Below are 14,344 nucleotides of genomic sequence, written 5' to 3'. Positions count from 1 at the left end.
CACCTTGGAAGTCGAAATAGCATTATAATTTAAGATTACAATTCCCACTAAGTGAAGTTAATGTAATTAAACTCAAAACAGATGAGCCTACTGAATCATTGCCTTTTTCATTTCCACTTTGATAATTTCTATACTTTTGTATCAATGTGATTGAAATTTTTGTTGTAGGTTATTTTTCCATGTGCGTGACACAACTTTTAGGCCTATTTAGAGGTAATGTCAGTTACTGATAAGCCTACGGTTAGTGACTTTTCTGAACTTGACAAAGATTCTTTGAGTCAAGATGAAGGTAGCACAAGCAAGTCGGAATTGGAGTTTGATAAATATGGATTTTCTGGTGGAAAAGAGTACACTGATCCTAAGTTTGTATGGTTTCATCTTTATCAATAATGCTTATTTTGTAAACTTCATTCTGTCTGCATCGTGTATAGATTGCACTGCAGCCTGTTCACATTTCATACATAACTTTTAAAATCACATTAGGATTGATGAAGTGGCTACTTTTTCAGTGCTTTCTCGACATATACAAATAGCCAATAATGTATTGTGAATCTAGAGTAGAACAAAACATTGTAGCTGCTTAGTGTTTATTAATGTACTTTTAGGATTTATGATAATGACTATGCACATATATAATACATTTGTTTTAAAATAGTTTACTGTATAAATAAATCATTTTTGACCAGATTTCTTTTTGACACACAGATCAGAAAAAGTCTCTGTTCAGACAATACGGAAAAGAGAAGTGAAATGGCTAAACATGCTGGATAATTGGGACAAATGGATGGCCAAACGATTTCCACAGGTTTTCAACAAGTTTCTTCAGTGTGGTATATTTTTATACATTCAATACGTTTAGTTGCTTAATAGAAAGAAACGAAAAATCTACAGTGGGTTGAGACGCTGAGCCATTTTTCATCTTTTTATTCCATTGCATGTGCATTTAAGTTCAACTGAACTTAATAAGCAAGACTACTGTGCATATAATATAGATTTTTTGATTTTTTTTGTAACTACTCATTTTGTTTTTTTGCGATTTTTTTTTTGTAAGATGGCACTTTGCAGTCTAGAAAGATTGTTCAGTTGGAGTTGTTCATTTTGAACAACTTAACACCTTGAAATATTTTCCATATCCATTGCAGGTTAAAAAGAGATGTAGAAAGGGAATACCGTCTTCACTTCGTGGTCGAGCTTGGCAGTTGCTATGTGGCAGCAAGCGACTACAAGATCCAAATAAAGATGTGTTTCAGGTATTGTTGCTATACTAATAACTCATGTAAAAAGCAAACCTTGAAAGTACAGCATTATTTTTTTAATGGTAAGACTTAGGTTTTTCATTGTTTGAAGCTGCAGTGCTTTTCGTCTGACTCTCTGCATAAGCTTGTCGTAAGAATAAAGTGATTGACTTTATTCTGACAATAATATTGCAGCTTCAAGCAATGAAAAGCCTTCTGCCATGTTCATATTATTCAAGCTCTGTTCTACAAATCAACTCTGCAAGTGTTTTTTTTGTTGTTGTTGTTGACATATTAAACATCGACAAATATCATGATTTTTTTTGCTTTTACATCAGACCCATAACATCAGATTTACTTACTATTCTCTAATTTCCTCTACGTCACAGCCTGTTTCAGTTGTTTCACCCTTGTTTGAGATCACCAGAAGGTCCTTATTCAAAATAAAATAGAAGCTATAATAGAACATTCTATTTGAATAATGATTCCAAGCAGGGGTGAAAAAGGCTGTACCGGGTGTAAAAAGGGTGTAAAAAGGTAGTGTAGAGGGTATTAGAGAAATGTAACTAAATTTTATGTAATTTGCTCTGATTGGCTTTTTGTTTGCCATTGAGCACTTTTTGTAGTATTATTAGCTTTTGTTGTTTGTTCAGACCCATAATGTATCTAGGTCATTTACCATATTAATCATATTTTTATAAAAAATTGTTGTGCAGAGCCAAGATCATCATTGTTGATGTCAGCACATAGATTGAACTTATTAACTGACAGTATTTAATTATTTTTGTATATTAATGCATAATTTGTTAGAATAAAGCATTTTAAGGCCGTAGATCTTGACGCCATCTAATTGTAGTTTATTTCTAGTTACTACAAAAGCCACCTGCAATGGGGCAAAAGCACTAATTGGTTTTATTTATACTTAATATTGAGACCTAAGTCAGTTTGTTTGCAGAGATGCTTGAATACGGATGCAGCTCCACAAGTTATTGAAGATATCGAGAAAGACCTGCACAGGCAGTTCCCGTTTCACGAGATGTTCGCACAAAGAGGCGGCACCGGTCAGACAGACTTACGCGACGTGCTATACGCTTATGCCAACTACAATCCCAAAGATGGATACTGCCAGGCGCAAGCACCTGTTGCCGCTGTCCTTCTTATGCATATGCCTGCGGAGGTGCCAAATTTACATAACCCGCTACTGCAACTATTTTTTACATTGATTCAACGTTAAGTTCATGTCAAAAGAACAAATTTAGGAAGCAAGTCTTTTAGACGCAGGCAGTTAGGCGCCGGTCAAATAGGCGTGCACACTGTGGCGTCTGGATATTTAGGCGCGGAGCACTGTGGCGCCCGTTAATTTAGGTGCTATTCCTAGTAGGGAAATGCTTTTCACACAAAATGTTAAATTGAACAGAAAAATATGTTGTTTTGTTAATGCGCGTGCAATCCGTGCATTTATTTGTTGGGAGTCATGGCTTCACTGAGTGAAAGATGCTTCATCCGGCAATGCTTTTCACACAAAATGTTGTATTGAACAGAAAAATATGTCATGGCTTGGGAGAGTGAAGCTGCTTCAATCAGCAATGCTTTTCACACAAAATGTTATATTGAACAGAAAAATATATTGTTTTTTTAATGGGCGTGTTCAGCATTTATTTGTTTTTAGTCCAGGTTTACGTCGGCGAAAGCTTTATCAATAAATTATTCAAGTTTCTGAAAAAATATACCGTAGCCTATAACCAAGCGGTTGGTAGGCTTGAGTGAAGAGTAACTTAGTTTTCTGTCAAAACCCCGACTAGGTTTTGCCAAATCTGAGCTGATACAATCTGCATACTTTACCAGGAATAGCACCTAAATGAACGGGCGCCACAGTGCTCCGCACCTAAATATCCAGACGCCACAATGTGCGCGCCTATTTGACCGGCGCCTAACTGTCTGCGCCTAAAAGACGTGGACCCCAAATTTAGCTAGCTGGATACCTTTATTTTATATATGGTGTTCAATAGGGTGGTCCAAAAAAAACTTTTTTTGTAAATGTTAATGTCTCACCCTAAAATATTGTTACCATTGATGAGAAAATGACATATGTGAATTTTCATAAAGATTGGTTGATATTTAGAGGTTGCTACCGGGGTTCAAAGTTTTGTCGTTTACCCCTATTTTAACGCTTTGAGAGGATATGATACAGATATGATACGGTAGTAAAAAATATGATACAGTTCCATGGTATATTGCAAGAAAAATATAGTTTAATTATTACCATACTCTATATATAGTCTGTTTATAAACTCATGTGTCTGTATTACAAATTATACTAACTGGTCTACATATAAAAATTGTGCGACTTTGTAAAAGGTAAAGGAAAGGTGAGTCCCATACTTGAATACAAGCATCGGGGGATGAGAAGATAAGGTTCTCATTATACTAAGCCTTCGGCACTCACGAGAGTAGAGTGGCCAGTTCCTTTCTCTTGGCCGCTTTTACTTCAGCAACTACGCCCACCCAATTTATTACACCCTGGGTAGAGGTGGGCGGTGTTTGTCAACAACCAGCATAAACCGGGAGTCAAACCTTGATTGCATAATTGGAAAGCGAGCGTCTTACCCGCAGCGCTATCCCACCGCTGCGACTTTGTATGCTTGTGTTTACAATTCAGAGACTGAATTGGACATTCAATAACAACTGTAGAAGACAGTAAATAAACTACATGTACAAATGTGCGTGATGTAAACTAATATACATAGTACATACACACAGAAATTATTGCGCGAGGGTCTTTCTACTACAGTCTGGATATCGCTGACGGTGATCGGCAACGACACGCAAAAGATACTGTTTTTGTTCTTCGTCACATGTGTGTAATATGTTGTATTCCATGATCAACGCCACTCCGCGCCTGTCAATGTCATTTACAATCTTCATTTCACTCACAATTGCTCGCTCTCTTTGATTTGCGTCATTGGTCTCCCAGTTATCTGGGTCTATCTCCAAAAACGATGAACACAAATTCAGAGCCTTAAAAATCGGTTTGTATTTGATGTACGGTAACAAAATCAATAAAATACCATTTTATTTGAAAACCAAAGACTTGTTGTATTTGGCCTGCCGTCATCATATTCACGAGATAGTTCTCGAGGCAATATTTTCATGCGCGATGAGTCGCTCGACTGGTCCGGACATTCTACTCTTCAAGCGTTTTCAAATGAAATGGTCATTCATTGCAAAAGATGATGTACAATGTGCGTGAACTGACGACGAGGCTTTAAAGCATGTGACAGACGTAGCAGATGCCATAATAACCTTCGCTAATGAAAATGGTTAATACAGCAACATTGTGACGACTACAGAGAGCTCCTTGAGTTGACCATCATATTCTTGGGTAGAGTTCCTTTTCATGGCATCAAAATCATGGCTCCTGGTCCTGGTGCCCTTCATCGTGCCAGGAGGATGGCAAAAACTATCTATGCACTCAAAGTTGGGATGTACCGAAAACAGTACACATTGACTAAAAGGGTGGATGTCGCTTTGCACAATATCTGTGCGTTTGTTGTGAAAGTGTATGTGAAAGCTTGGTTTGTCGCCCCATCGCCGATTCTTGCACCATCTCACATTTCTCAACAACTCGATCAGTACAAGGATATTCATTTAAAGATGGCGAAGGCCGCAGTGAACAAGATGTTGTGTCATTTGTGGTACCTGGGAGAGGAGCTTATCGCGTTGGCATTCTTTGATAATTCTGTATCATCAGCTACTAAACGGAAGATGATAACTGCAATAAAGACATGTGACGAAGGAGTAGAGCCTAGTAAAAAAGCTGTAATAGGCCACAAAGAAATTGCAGACAAAAGTTTTGAAGATTTTGTTACATCAAATACAAACCGATTTTTAGGCCCTGAATTTGTGTTCATCATTTTTGGAGATAGACCCAGATAACTGGGAAACCAATGACGGGTATCAAAGAGCGAGAGCAATTGTGAGTGAAATGAAGGTTGTAAATGATATTGACGAGCGCGGAGTGGCGTTGATCATGGAATACAACATATTACACACATGTGACGAAGAACAAAAACAGTATATATCTTTTGCGCGTGCTGATCACCGATATCCAGACTGTAGTAGAGAGACCCTCGCGCAATAATTCCTATATGTATGTACTAAACAATAAAAACTATTAATACTACAAAAAGCGCTCAAAGTCAAGCAGAGCGAATTAAATCAAATATAGTTATTACTCTCTAATCTAAACCCTTGACAGCCTGTTTCACTCCAAAAGGAGGATCATCAGAAGGTCCTTATTCAGATAGATTCTATTTGAATAAGGACCTTTTGATGATCCTCCTTTCAGGGTGAAACAGGCTGTCAAGGGTTTAGAGAGTAATAACTATGTATGTACTATGTATATTAGTTTACATCATGTACATTTGTACATGTAGTTTATTTACAGTCTTCTAAAGGTGTTATTGATTGTCAAATTTAGTCTCTGAATTTTAAACACAAGTATACAAAGTCGCACATTTAGTATATGTAGACCAGTTAGTATAATTTGTAATACAGTCACATTATGAGTTTATAAACAGACTATAGAGTAATTATTAAACTATATTTTCTTGCAATATACCATGGCACTGTACTGTATTTTTTACTACCGTATCATATCATATCCTCTCGAAGCGTTAAAATAGGGGCAAATGACAAAACTTTGAACCCCGGTAGCAACCTCTAAATATCAACCAATCTTTATGAAAATTCACATATGTCATTTTCTCATCAATGGTAACAATATTTTAGGGTGAGACATTAACATTTACAAAAAAAGTTTTTTTTGGACCACCCTAGTGTTCAAGGATAGACGAATACTTTTGGTGAAGCTAATTTTGTCCTTTTCGTGCGGAATCGTCTATCATGCGACCAAGTAATATTGACATATATATATGTGATTGCAATGTTTCTTGTCATAGAATCTGCACAAAGCTTATGCTACATTGTAACTACTAACAGATCACATGTTTATGTTTTCAGGAAGCATTTTGGTGCATGATCGCTACGTTTGAATATTACATTCCCGGCTACTACAGTCCCGGCTTGGTAAGTTCTGCTCAGTGAATACGCATTACTACAGATTTTATAGCATCTAAAATGTTATCGAACGTAAACGTGTTATTTGTAAGTACTAAAAACATAATATGTAATGTAAAATGTAAACGTATTATTTCTCTCTCTTCACTTTTTTAAACTGTAATTGATTGAAACTTATTTTGTGGTACGAGACACTGTAGCGTCAGTGAAAATTTTATGATCTTTTCAGGAAGCAGTCCAGGTAGATGGAAGTGTTATGCAAGGGTTGCTTAGACGGGTCTCTCCCGTCGCGTACAAGCATCTTGAAAAGCATCATGCCTCTCCTATGCTTTACTGCACAGAGTGGTTTATGTGTATTTTTTCACGTACATTACCATGGCCTTCCATGTTACGCTTATGGGACATATTCTTTTGTGAAGGTACGGGGCAGGCAAAGTTGTAGACTTGTAGTTGCTGAGTCATGCTTTGGTTATATACGGTGCCTAACAAAATGTGTCCTACTCACTTGTCAGCTCTTGGTTTATTTACGTTGTGTCAGGCGCATTATTTTACCTAGCCGCTAGTCAGTGCTTGTTTCTGTCTGCTTGTGAAGCGCATTTGTTTTTGTTTCCTGGGCGTATAATTTCAGTCTTTAACAAGTCTGAAAGTTTTTACTGAAAAATCGCTTTTTAAAGTAGCAACGGCCAAAAACGATTGAAGGTTATTATGTATCCGTAACTAGTTTCATCGAGTGGTTGGATGCCTTGGGTTGAAAGTTGCTTCAAAACGTTGTGTTTTAATGCCCTAAATCATTGTGTTCATGTTAATAAAATCACTACTTTTCAAAGCTATATTATTGCAAACAGGTGTGAAAGTGATCTTTGGTTGCGGTCTTGTCCTGTTGAAAATAAGCTTGGGAAAATCTGAAATCGTAAAAAAGTTGCAAGGGCTCTATGAAACTTTGGAATATTTGAAAAAATTTGACATGAAAATTATGCGGCCCGAATTCCTAATCAGACAGGTTAGTCTATTGGCAGTTGGTTTCTTGTATGTTTTTTTAATTTTTATCACGACTTACTATCGCGTTCTTTGCTCGTGTATTGCATTCACGCAACGTGTACTGCAGTATCATTGGTTGAAAACTCGACAAAGCCGGGCGAAGGCTTACACTTCTGTGTTCCTGGTGCGCAATAGATTGAAAGGGTGTGGCTGCAAAAAAAGCTGCCGTCAGAAGGAAGTCATCAATTTGTGACCACTTGACATTTTGGAAGATGGCTCCAACAAATATTAACTGATTTTGTATACCTATTACCTACAGAAAATCAAATATATTTTAACCGAATACGGTACTTTAATATTACACTCCGAGTTTGAAATGAGGTAGTGGTGGAAAAAATGAAAAAAAAAACGACCAAAGAAAACATGGGAAGACACTGTGAGGGATAACCTGACAAAACAAACTTTGAAAATCGAAGATGCCAACGACAGAGAGAAACGAAGGAGTGGCTGCAGACAACTGGTTGACGTTTCGAGATAAAGACCTGGCTTCTTTGAAGTAAAATGAACAGAGAAGTAAAGTAGGTTGAAAAAAATCGATGTTTATTTTTTTCTCCAGATAATAGAGTTGAAAATTGACGAAGACGAATTGGAAAGGGAACACAAACATCAATACAAGCTTCGTAAGAAGCAAAACTCCCAGACCAAGCAGGTGAAGCGTGTTTATCGATACACTCCTACACATACTCACAAGCGGGATAAAGACAATGAATCGTCTGCTGCTCTGAAATGTAAAAAGGTAGTGATATTGCCTATCTTAGCATGTCGAACAGCAGTATGGGTTCCACAGGAAAGAAAGTATAATATATTTTTAGAATATTGCTTTGAACTTCGCTGTGGCTGTACTACTTATAGGTGTGCCAGATAGAAACTTTGTGTTTCTGCTTTTGAGCTTTATTTGACCCTTTCAGCTTAAAATAGTTTTCGAGATATGGCAATTTGACCTTTTGGGCCGGGTGGCACTGCCGTTAGAGAGCCACTCTCCAAAAGTTTGGGAAATGAGCTTTAGGTCCATTTACCAGCTTTTGGAGACCCCTTATTTGAAATTAAAAACAAGTGTTTTTCAGCCCACCCTACTGTACTAGGCTGTTGCTTTAATTCTCTGAGAGCGACGTTTTCTTTTTTTTGGTATTGTCAAAACTGGAATATCTTGCTGGACACCAAAGAGCTTTGATAAATCAAATATCATGTTCATTTCAAGGCGGTGATCAATAATTACGTTTTAGGACATGCATTCTTGTGGCTTTATAGTATATCCCCCCTACATACACTCATATTTTAACATTAGTTGTTAGTGTTGCCATAGCTGGTGACACCGATGATTGTTGAGTTTAAATTTTAATAAACTTGAATTCTAACAGTCAAAATACCCGTTGCCCTTTTCAAATAAAATCTGCAAATCGTTCGCAGAAACTGAACACTGTCAGTGTCAACACTCCCCAAATGATGGAACAGGCCATTGAGCAAGAACGCGTCAGAAAGAACGAGAAAAAGTTGAAGAAAACGACACCAGCTAAAAATGGCCACAAACAGAAGCTTGACCAGCCGCTACAATCTGTGCAACGTGCTGACTACAAACAAGACAATGATCAGTTTTCTGCTTCTAATAACACTTTCTATTGCGACCTTGGCGAAGCCGTATTGGGTGCACAAAAACCAAAGGTATCTTTAGCGTCGTCCTCAGGCGACTTTTCTCCTGAAAGCAGTGCCCAAAAAGGGGTTAAGTTGTAGACAACCCGTATCATGTTCTTGCCGAACTCTTAATTCTTTTGGCTGCTTTCGGTTGTGTGTATGTTTAATTTTAATTCCAAAGCTCATTTAGGTTTTCCTGCAACATGTTTTTAAGTTTGTTAATATTATATACATACAGTCCTCTCAATATTGTCTCGTTTTGTTGTTTCAGCAAAATTATTTCGTATGTTTGCATTCTACAGGTGTTTTAATTGAAATGTGGTATTTTTATTTAAAATCTGCGCAAGATAATTCAAAGAATTAAACCAGCATCTTGTATTCAATACAAACATCATGCTGAAGCCGCATCACGTAAACAGAAAGTTGGTTCTACTTTTGCAGCTTTATTTTCTGATTCCCTTTACTTGCTATCCAATATCCATCCCAAGCGAATGTAGCACTTTTTCGTTGGTTTCCTTTTCTATTCTTTTCTCCGGAGTGTATGTTTTCATGTCGCCATGCTTGTTCGCCGAGATTTTGTCATATAAGTCCTCGAATATCTATATTTTTTTCGTGTATTTACTGTGAATTGAAATTTTGTCTGCTCTGGTCGCAACGAGCATTGTATTTATTTCAACCACACATACGAAGCTCCATGAGGATTTGATAAATCGTGGTCTTCGAGGCCCTTCATCATGCTAAAAACATAATGGTTTTAATTGCACGTTATTTCTGAGCTTCATCACAAGTTACAAGAAAGTAATTTTTATTTGTTGTGCGTTTCATCATCATCATCATCAACCAATTTAGATTATACAGGCCATGAATTAATCCTCATGTCGAGGGTGTGGCCTGTCTGTCTGTCGAGAACGAAGTCTTCCCCTCCACACTTCGCGATTTATTGGGTTGGCAGAGTCCATGTTCAGGGCTACAAGGTCACGTTTTACAAGTTCTTCCCAAGAAAGTTTTGGTCTACCTTGACCCCGCTGTGCTGCGATGTTGACACATCTGACCTGTGAGATCCAGCTTGAGCTGCGCTCAACGTGACCAAGCCATCTCAGTCTGCCTAATTGGAGAACTTCACTGATGTCTTTTAATTTGAGCTTTGATAGCAGAGTCTCAAACCGGATGTTGTCCTCAGGCCCGACCAGGCAGGTCCATCTTACCATCGCTCTGTCATTACGTTGTAGGCGCTTGACGGTGCTTGCTAAAGTAGCCCACGTTTCAGAGCCATAGAGCATGACACTCCTCACACAACTGGAGTAAACTTGTCCTCTGGTTGCAGCAGGAAGTTGCTTGCTTGTGAGGATAGGGAGAAATTCTCTAAACTTTTTCCAGGCTGACTTGCACCGAGTTATAGCCGCATGCTCACACCCCCCTCCAGAAGACATGGTATCACCAAGGTAGCAAAAGTCAGCTACCACGTCAAGTGTGCCACCTTCAATCTCAACCTCGCTTACCGGCCTGCCATCTATTGGTCTTGCTGTGCCCTGACAGCGTGGGCATGAGTAGTGTGGGTCCGGTCTGAGTGACCCTTTAATTCCACTACACTTTTTGTGGACCCAGTGGGAGCAATTGGTGCAGAAGATAGAGTTGCTACCGGTTCCACTTAGGCATACCGGGCAAGGGTGCTTTCCTGATCTTCTTAGGGAGTTCTGGTTGATGCCAGAGATCATTATTTTGGTCTTACCCATGTTCACTCTTAGGCCCTTTGCTTCCATTCCCTTCTTCCAGGCGGCGATTCTGTCAACTAGTGACTCCAATGAGGTGTCGATAATGGCAAGGTCATCCGCATACAACAGCTCCCAAGGGCAGCCTGTGCGCAGTGCGAGTGACAGGGCCTCCAGGACAATGATGAAGAGCAGTGGGCTCAATACAGAACCCTGATGCACACCTACGCCTACTTTGAAAGTGTTACTGTGCCCATCCCCAACACGCACACAGCTCCTAGCATTCAGGTACATTGATTGTACTATCCGTACTAGCCATTCCTCAACACTCAGCTTTCGCATGGCCCACCAGATCACCTTCCTTGGCACTCGATCAAAGGCTTTTTCTAGGTCTACAAAGGCCATATAGAGAGTCTTGTTTACGGCAAGGTGTTTTTCTTGAAGTTGACGGACGTTTGTATTAAAAAAACAACAACAAACAATTGCAAGTATATTTTGCATTACAGAAGATTTTGGTTTGTCCACGAAATTAAAAGTGCAAGTTGATGAAATTTCGAATGTAAATGGTCTTTCAATTTAATCTGGAAATTGCAGCATTGTCTTGCTGACTCTTCCTCGTTTTGCGGCTGTTTATCTGCTGGCGTGGAAACTGACCTGTGTTGCTTTATATCATTGTTAGACATTGTTTAACTGGTATTATATTTATGCAGCACATACCGGCCATAGACCAACTCAATCGCGTTGTTTTCATTATTAGATGAAGTACTACTGTAGTTGTACACTTGTACAGTTTGTACAGTCTTTCCTTATTCCTTTTGATGATGTTCGTTTGTTACTGTGATTTATTTTTTAGTACGCTTTCATGATGCGAGTATTTTTCATTCAGTGAAGGTTATTTTATAGTGTGCTTTTTCGCAATTGCACGTCGATAATGAAACATCAAAGGCAATATTTTTATTATTTGCATAGCCTACTAGTGAGTAACTTTTCAGAAACGCAATTTCACATACATTACAAACTTTTTTTTTTGTTCATTTCAAGTCAATGGTTCTCAATATTTATCTAGGCATGGATTCCTTTCAAGAATTTAAAGAATTATCAAACTTGGGGTCCACTCAACTTTTAAAGGTGATTTAGACTTCTACAGTGACAATTTTTAAAACTTTTTTTTCCAAAGACAGTGCCTTTACCGACTCTTTATGGGCCGTAGGTCTCAGATCGAGAACTGCTGCTGTAAATGTTATTACAGTATCTTGAAAATGATTTTACCGTAGGATCCCTATTGGCTGTGAGGCTTAATTATGGTTTATTGCTTTTTAATATTGATGCGGGCGTTTAAGTTGAATTTGATTGTAGCAGCTGAATAATAGTTGATAAAAATTATCAGCTGCAGCGTCCTTTTAACTTACTATTGAAATTGGAGGACGCCATAGCAAAAAGATCTTTTCTGTAGGCCTATAGAGTGTTTCTGTATATGTGGTGTTTTGTAAATTTCAGCATTTTTTCGATTTTACTTTTCAGTATACAATATACCCTAACTTAGATAGTAAAATGAATGAAAATGTAAGGTCTTATCTACAGTATGCACATTAATGTAGCAAAAAGACAATGGAGTAAGCACAAGCAGCATTGCTATTCATTGTTCTTCCGCATTTCAGTTCAGATGCTTTTTATGTCACCCTGCAAGGAATCCGTTTGCTCAAGCGAAAAGATATTATATATTAGTAAAATGAAGCTCTTTTGATCTATTTGCATCGACATTCGTTTAGTTTTATGTTGTAGTACCATTTCGTTTAAAGACTCAAAATAATGATTGACGCTGATGTGTTGTGTATCGTTCTTCTGAAGTCTTGTTTGCCGAGAGTTTGTTCTTGTTGAGCGAAAGGGAACCCGTCCAGAAAAAATAGAAATTGATTAGAATATGGCTCGATAAATAAACAGCAAGATTAAACTGCAATTAGGACTAGTTTCGGATGACTAAGAGACCTCGCATTGAGTGAGAGCAATGGACTACATTTGCCTTTGTGCTTATATCCGGGCTTATATGTTGGGAAAAGTGAACTAATTTTGGAAAAAATTGCTAAGTTGCTTTTTTATATTAACCATATTTATCCCAAACTTTTCAAGGTCTGTGGTTGAACAGGTTAGCCTACTTCAGCAACAATTACCGTATACTAGGTGGTCTGCTTTTTCGGTGCAACTTATTGAAGGAAATAATCGCTATTTTGGCAACGACCAAAAACTGCAACCGGCCAGTCTTTGTGACCCTAACTGCGTGCTACAATTCCGATTGAGATGGGAGCCTGAGGCTTTCTCAATATGGAAATAGCCTTTCCTTTTGAGTTTGGCATTCTTTTGGTCGTATAAAATACACCGAGGTATGGAGTAACCACAAAAATTTCAAATTAATGCATGTAGGCTGAAAAAAAGTTATAGTAGGCCTATGTATGCGCATTTTCATGTCTTTGACACGGAATCCAATATGTTAAAGTCCCCAGTTTTACTTAGAGAAGTCAATTATGAGAACTTCATCAAAAGGGAATGAGAGCTTCATCAACACCATCAGGACATCATCATCTACCAGCTCATCCATTCCATTACCCACCAGGACAAGAAACAATAAACTCAATCGTCTTAGGCTACTGTGTGATGTGCACTGTGCAGTCTAACCATAGAAAGAGCTCAACACCTGCTCTCCTGGGTCACATTGAAACTTTTGGGTCACTTTTGCCTGAGGATGGGTTTCTTTTATGTCCGGTTTTCTTTCTCCATCCTATTATTATTATTATGACTGCTCATCCACATCAATATTGGAACTGGCAAATTCAATCCACAACACTTTTCATTAGGCTGTCATTCATTACTACATGTGTGCTCTCTGTTTTTGTTTTATTTTTTGCTATTTGTTTTATTGGGTTTTGTGGCCGTGCTAACTACTGATAGCCTACCGTACTACATAATTTTTCATTCAGGCACGTTTTAAACCTTTCAAGGTTTTGCCACCTTTTCCCGTTCGTTAACGTGCTGGTAAGTTTATATCGATTTTTGTAGTTAGTATCTTTTTCCTCCCGGACGCGTTAATGACGAAAAATAAAATGATTGATTGATTATGCATAGGCTACCATCCTGATTGCGCTATAATCTAACCAACAGATGATGAGAATTTAACGAACAACTTACGATGTATTGTTTTTACTTTTCATTTACTGTACTTGTTGTTTATATGTGGCGCTATTGAAACATAACAAGTTGATTGACTGCAAGGATTTTATAAGAGCAAAAAAGAAAGAACGCGATGAAGCGTGACGCCACTGAACCCATGTTGTTGCCTTGCGTATCCAACGGTGAGACGCTATTCTGTGATGGCTGGTGATTGTAAAACTTGGCTGGTCGTGCTGCGAGTTAAATTTTAAAAATATATTTTGCTATGGCTTGGTGAAGGAAAACGATGAGTGTGAACGTTATGCTACTATCTACGAAATGTTTGGGTAATTTTTTATGCTGAACAAATAGAGTTTGTGAAATATGCTCAGTTGCTATCAAACTCAAACCAATGATTGAACCTTGGCACTATTGTGACATTGCATGTTCAAGGCAATTGAAGACAAAGTAGGTTTTCACAAGTTTTTCTCAATAATAATTAGAGTAGCCTAG

General features: G+C 38.1%; 1 protein-coding gene across 1 annotated transcript; it reads left to right on the top strand.

Moving 5' to 3' along the window:
* The first annotated feature begins 216 nt into the window (after positions 1-216).
* On the top strand, positions 217-12,507 carry LOC145784260 (TBC1 domain family member whacked-like). The gene is made up of 9 exons (XM_082596048.1): positions 217-362; positions 706-805; positions 1,143-1,250; positions 2,191-2,412; positions 6,258-6,323; positions 6,544-6,733; positions 7,160-7,314; positions 7,909-8,088; positions 8,760-12,507. The coding sequence occupies exons 1-9, from the start codon at positions 217-219 to the stop codon at positions 9,078-9,080; spliced, it is 1,488 nt and encodes a 495-aa protein (XP_082452174.1). The 3' UTR covers positions 9,081-12,507.
* Positions 12,508-14,344: the final 1,837 nt, after the last annotated feature.

Source organism: Aplidium turbinatum, chromosome 15 (assembly GCF_918807975.1).
Source record: "Aplidium turbinatum chromosome 15, kaAplTurb1.1, whole genome shotgun sequence".
Taxonomy (NCBI): Eukaryota; Metazoa; Chordata; class Ascidiacea; order Aplousobranchia; family Polyclinidae; genus Aplidium; species Aplidium turbinatum.
This window is presented reverse-complemented; position numbering and strand designations above follow the sequence as displayed.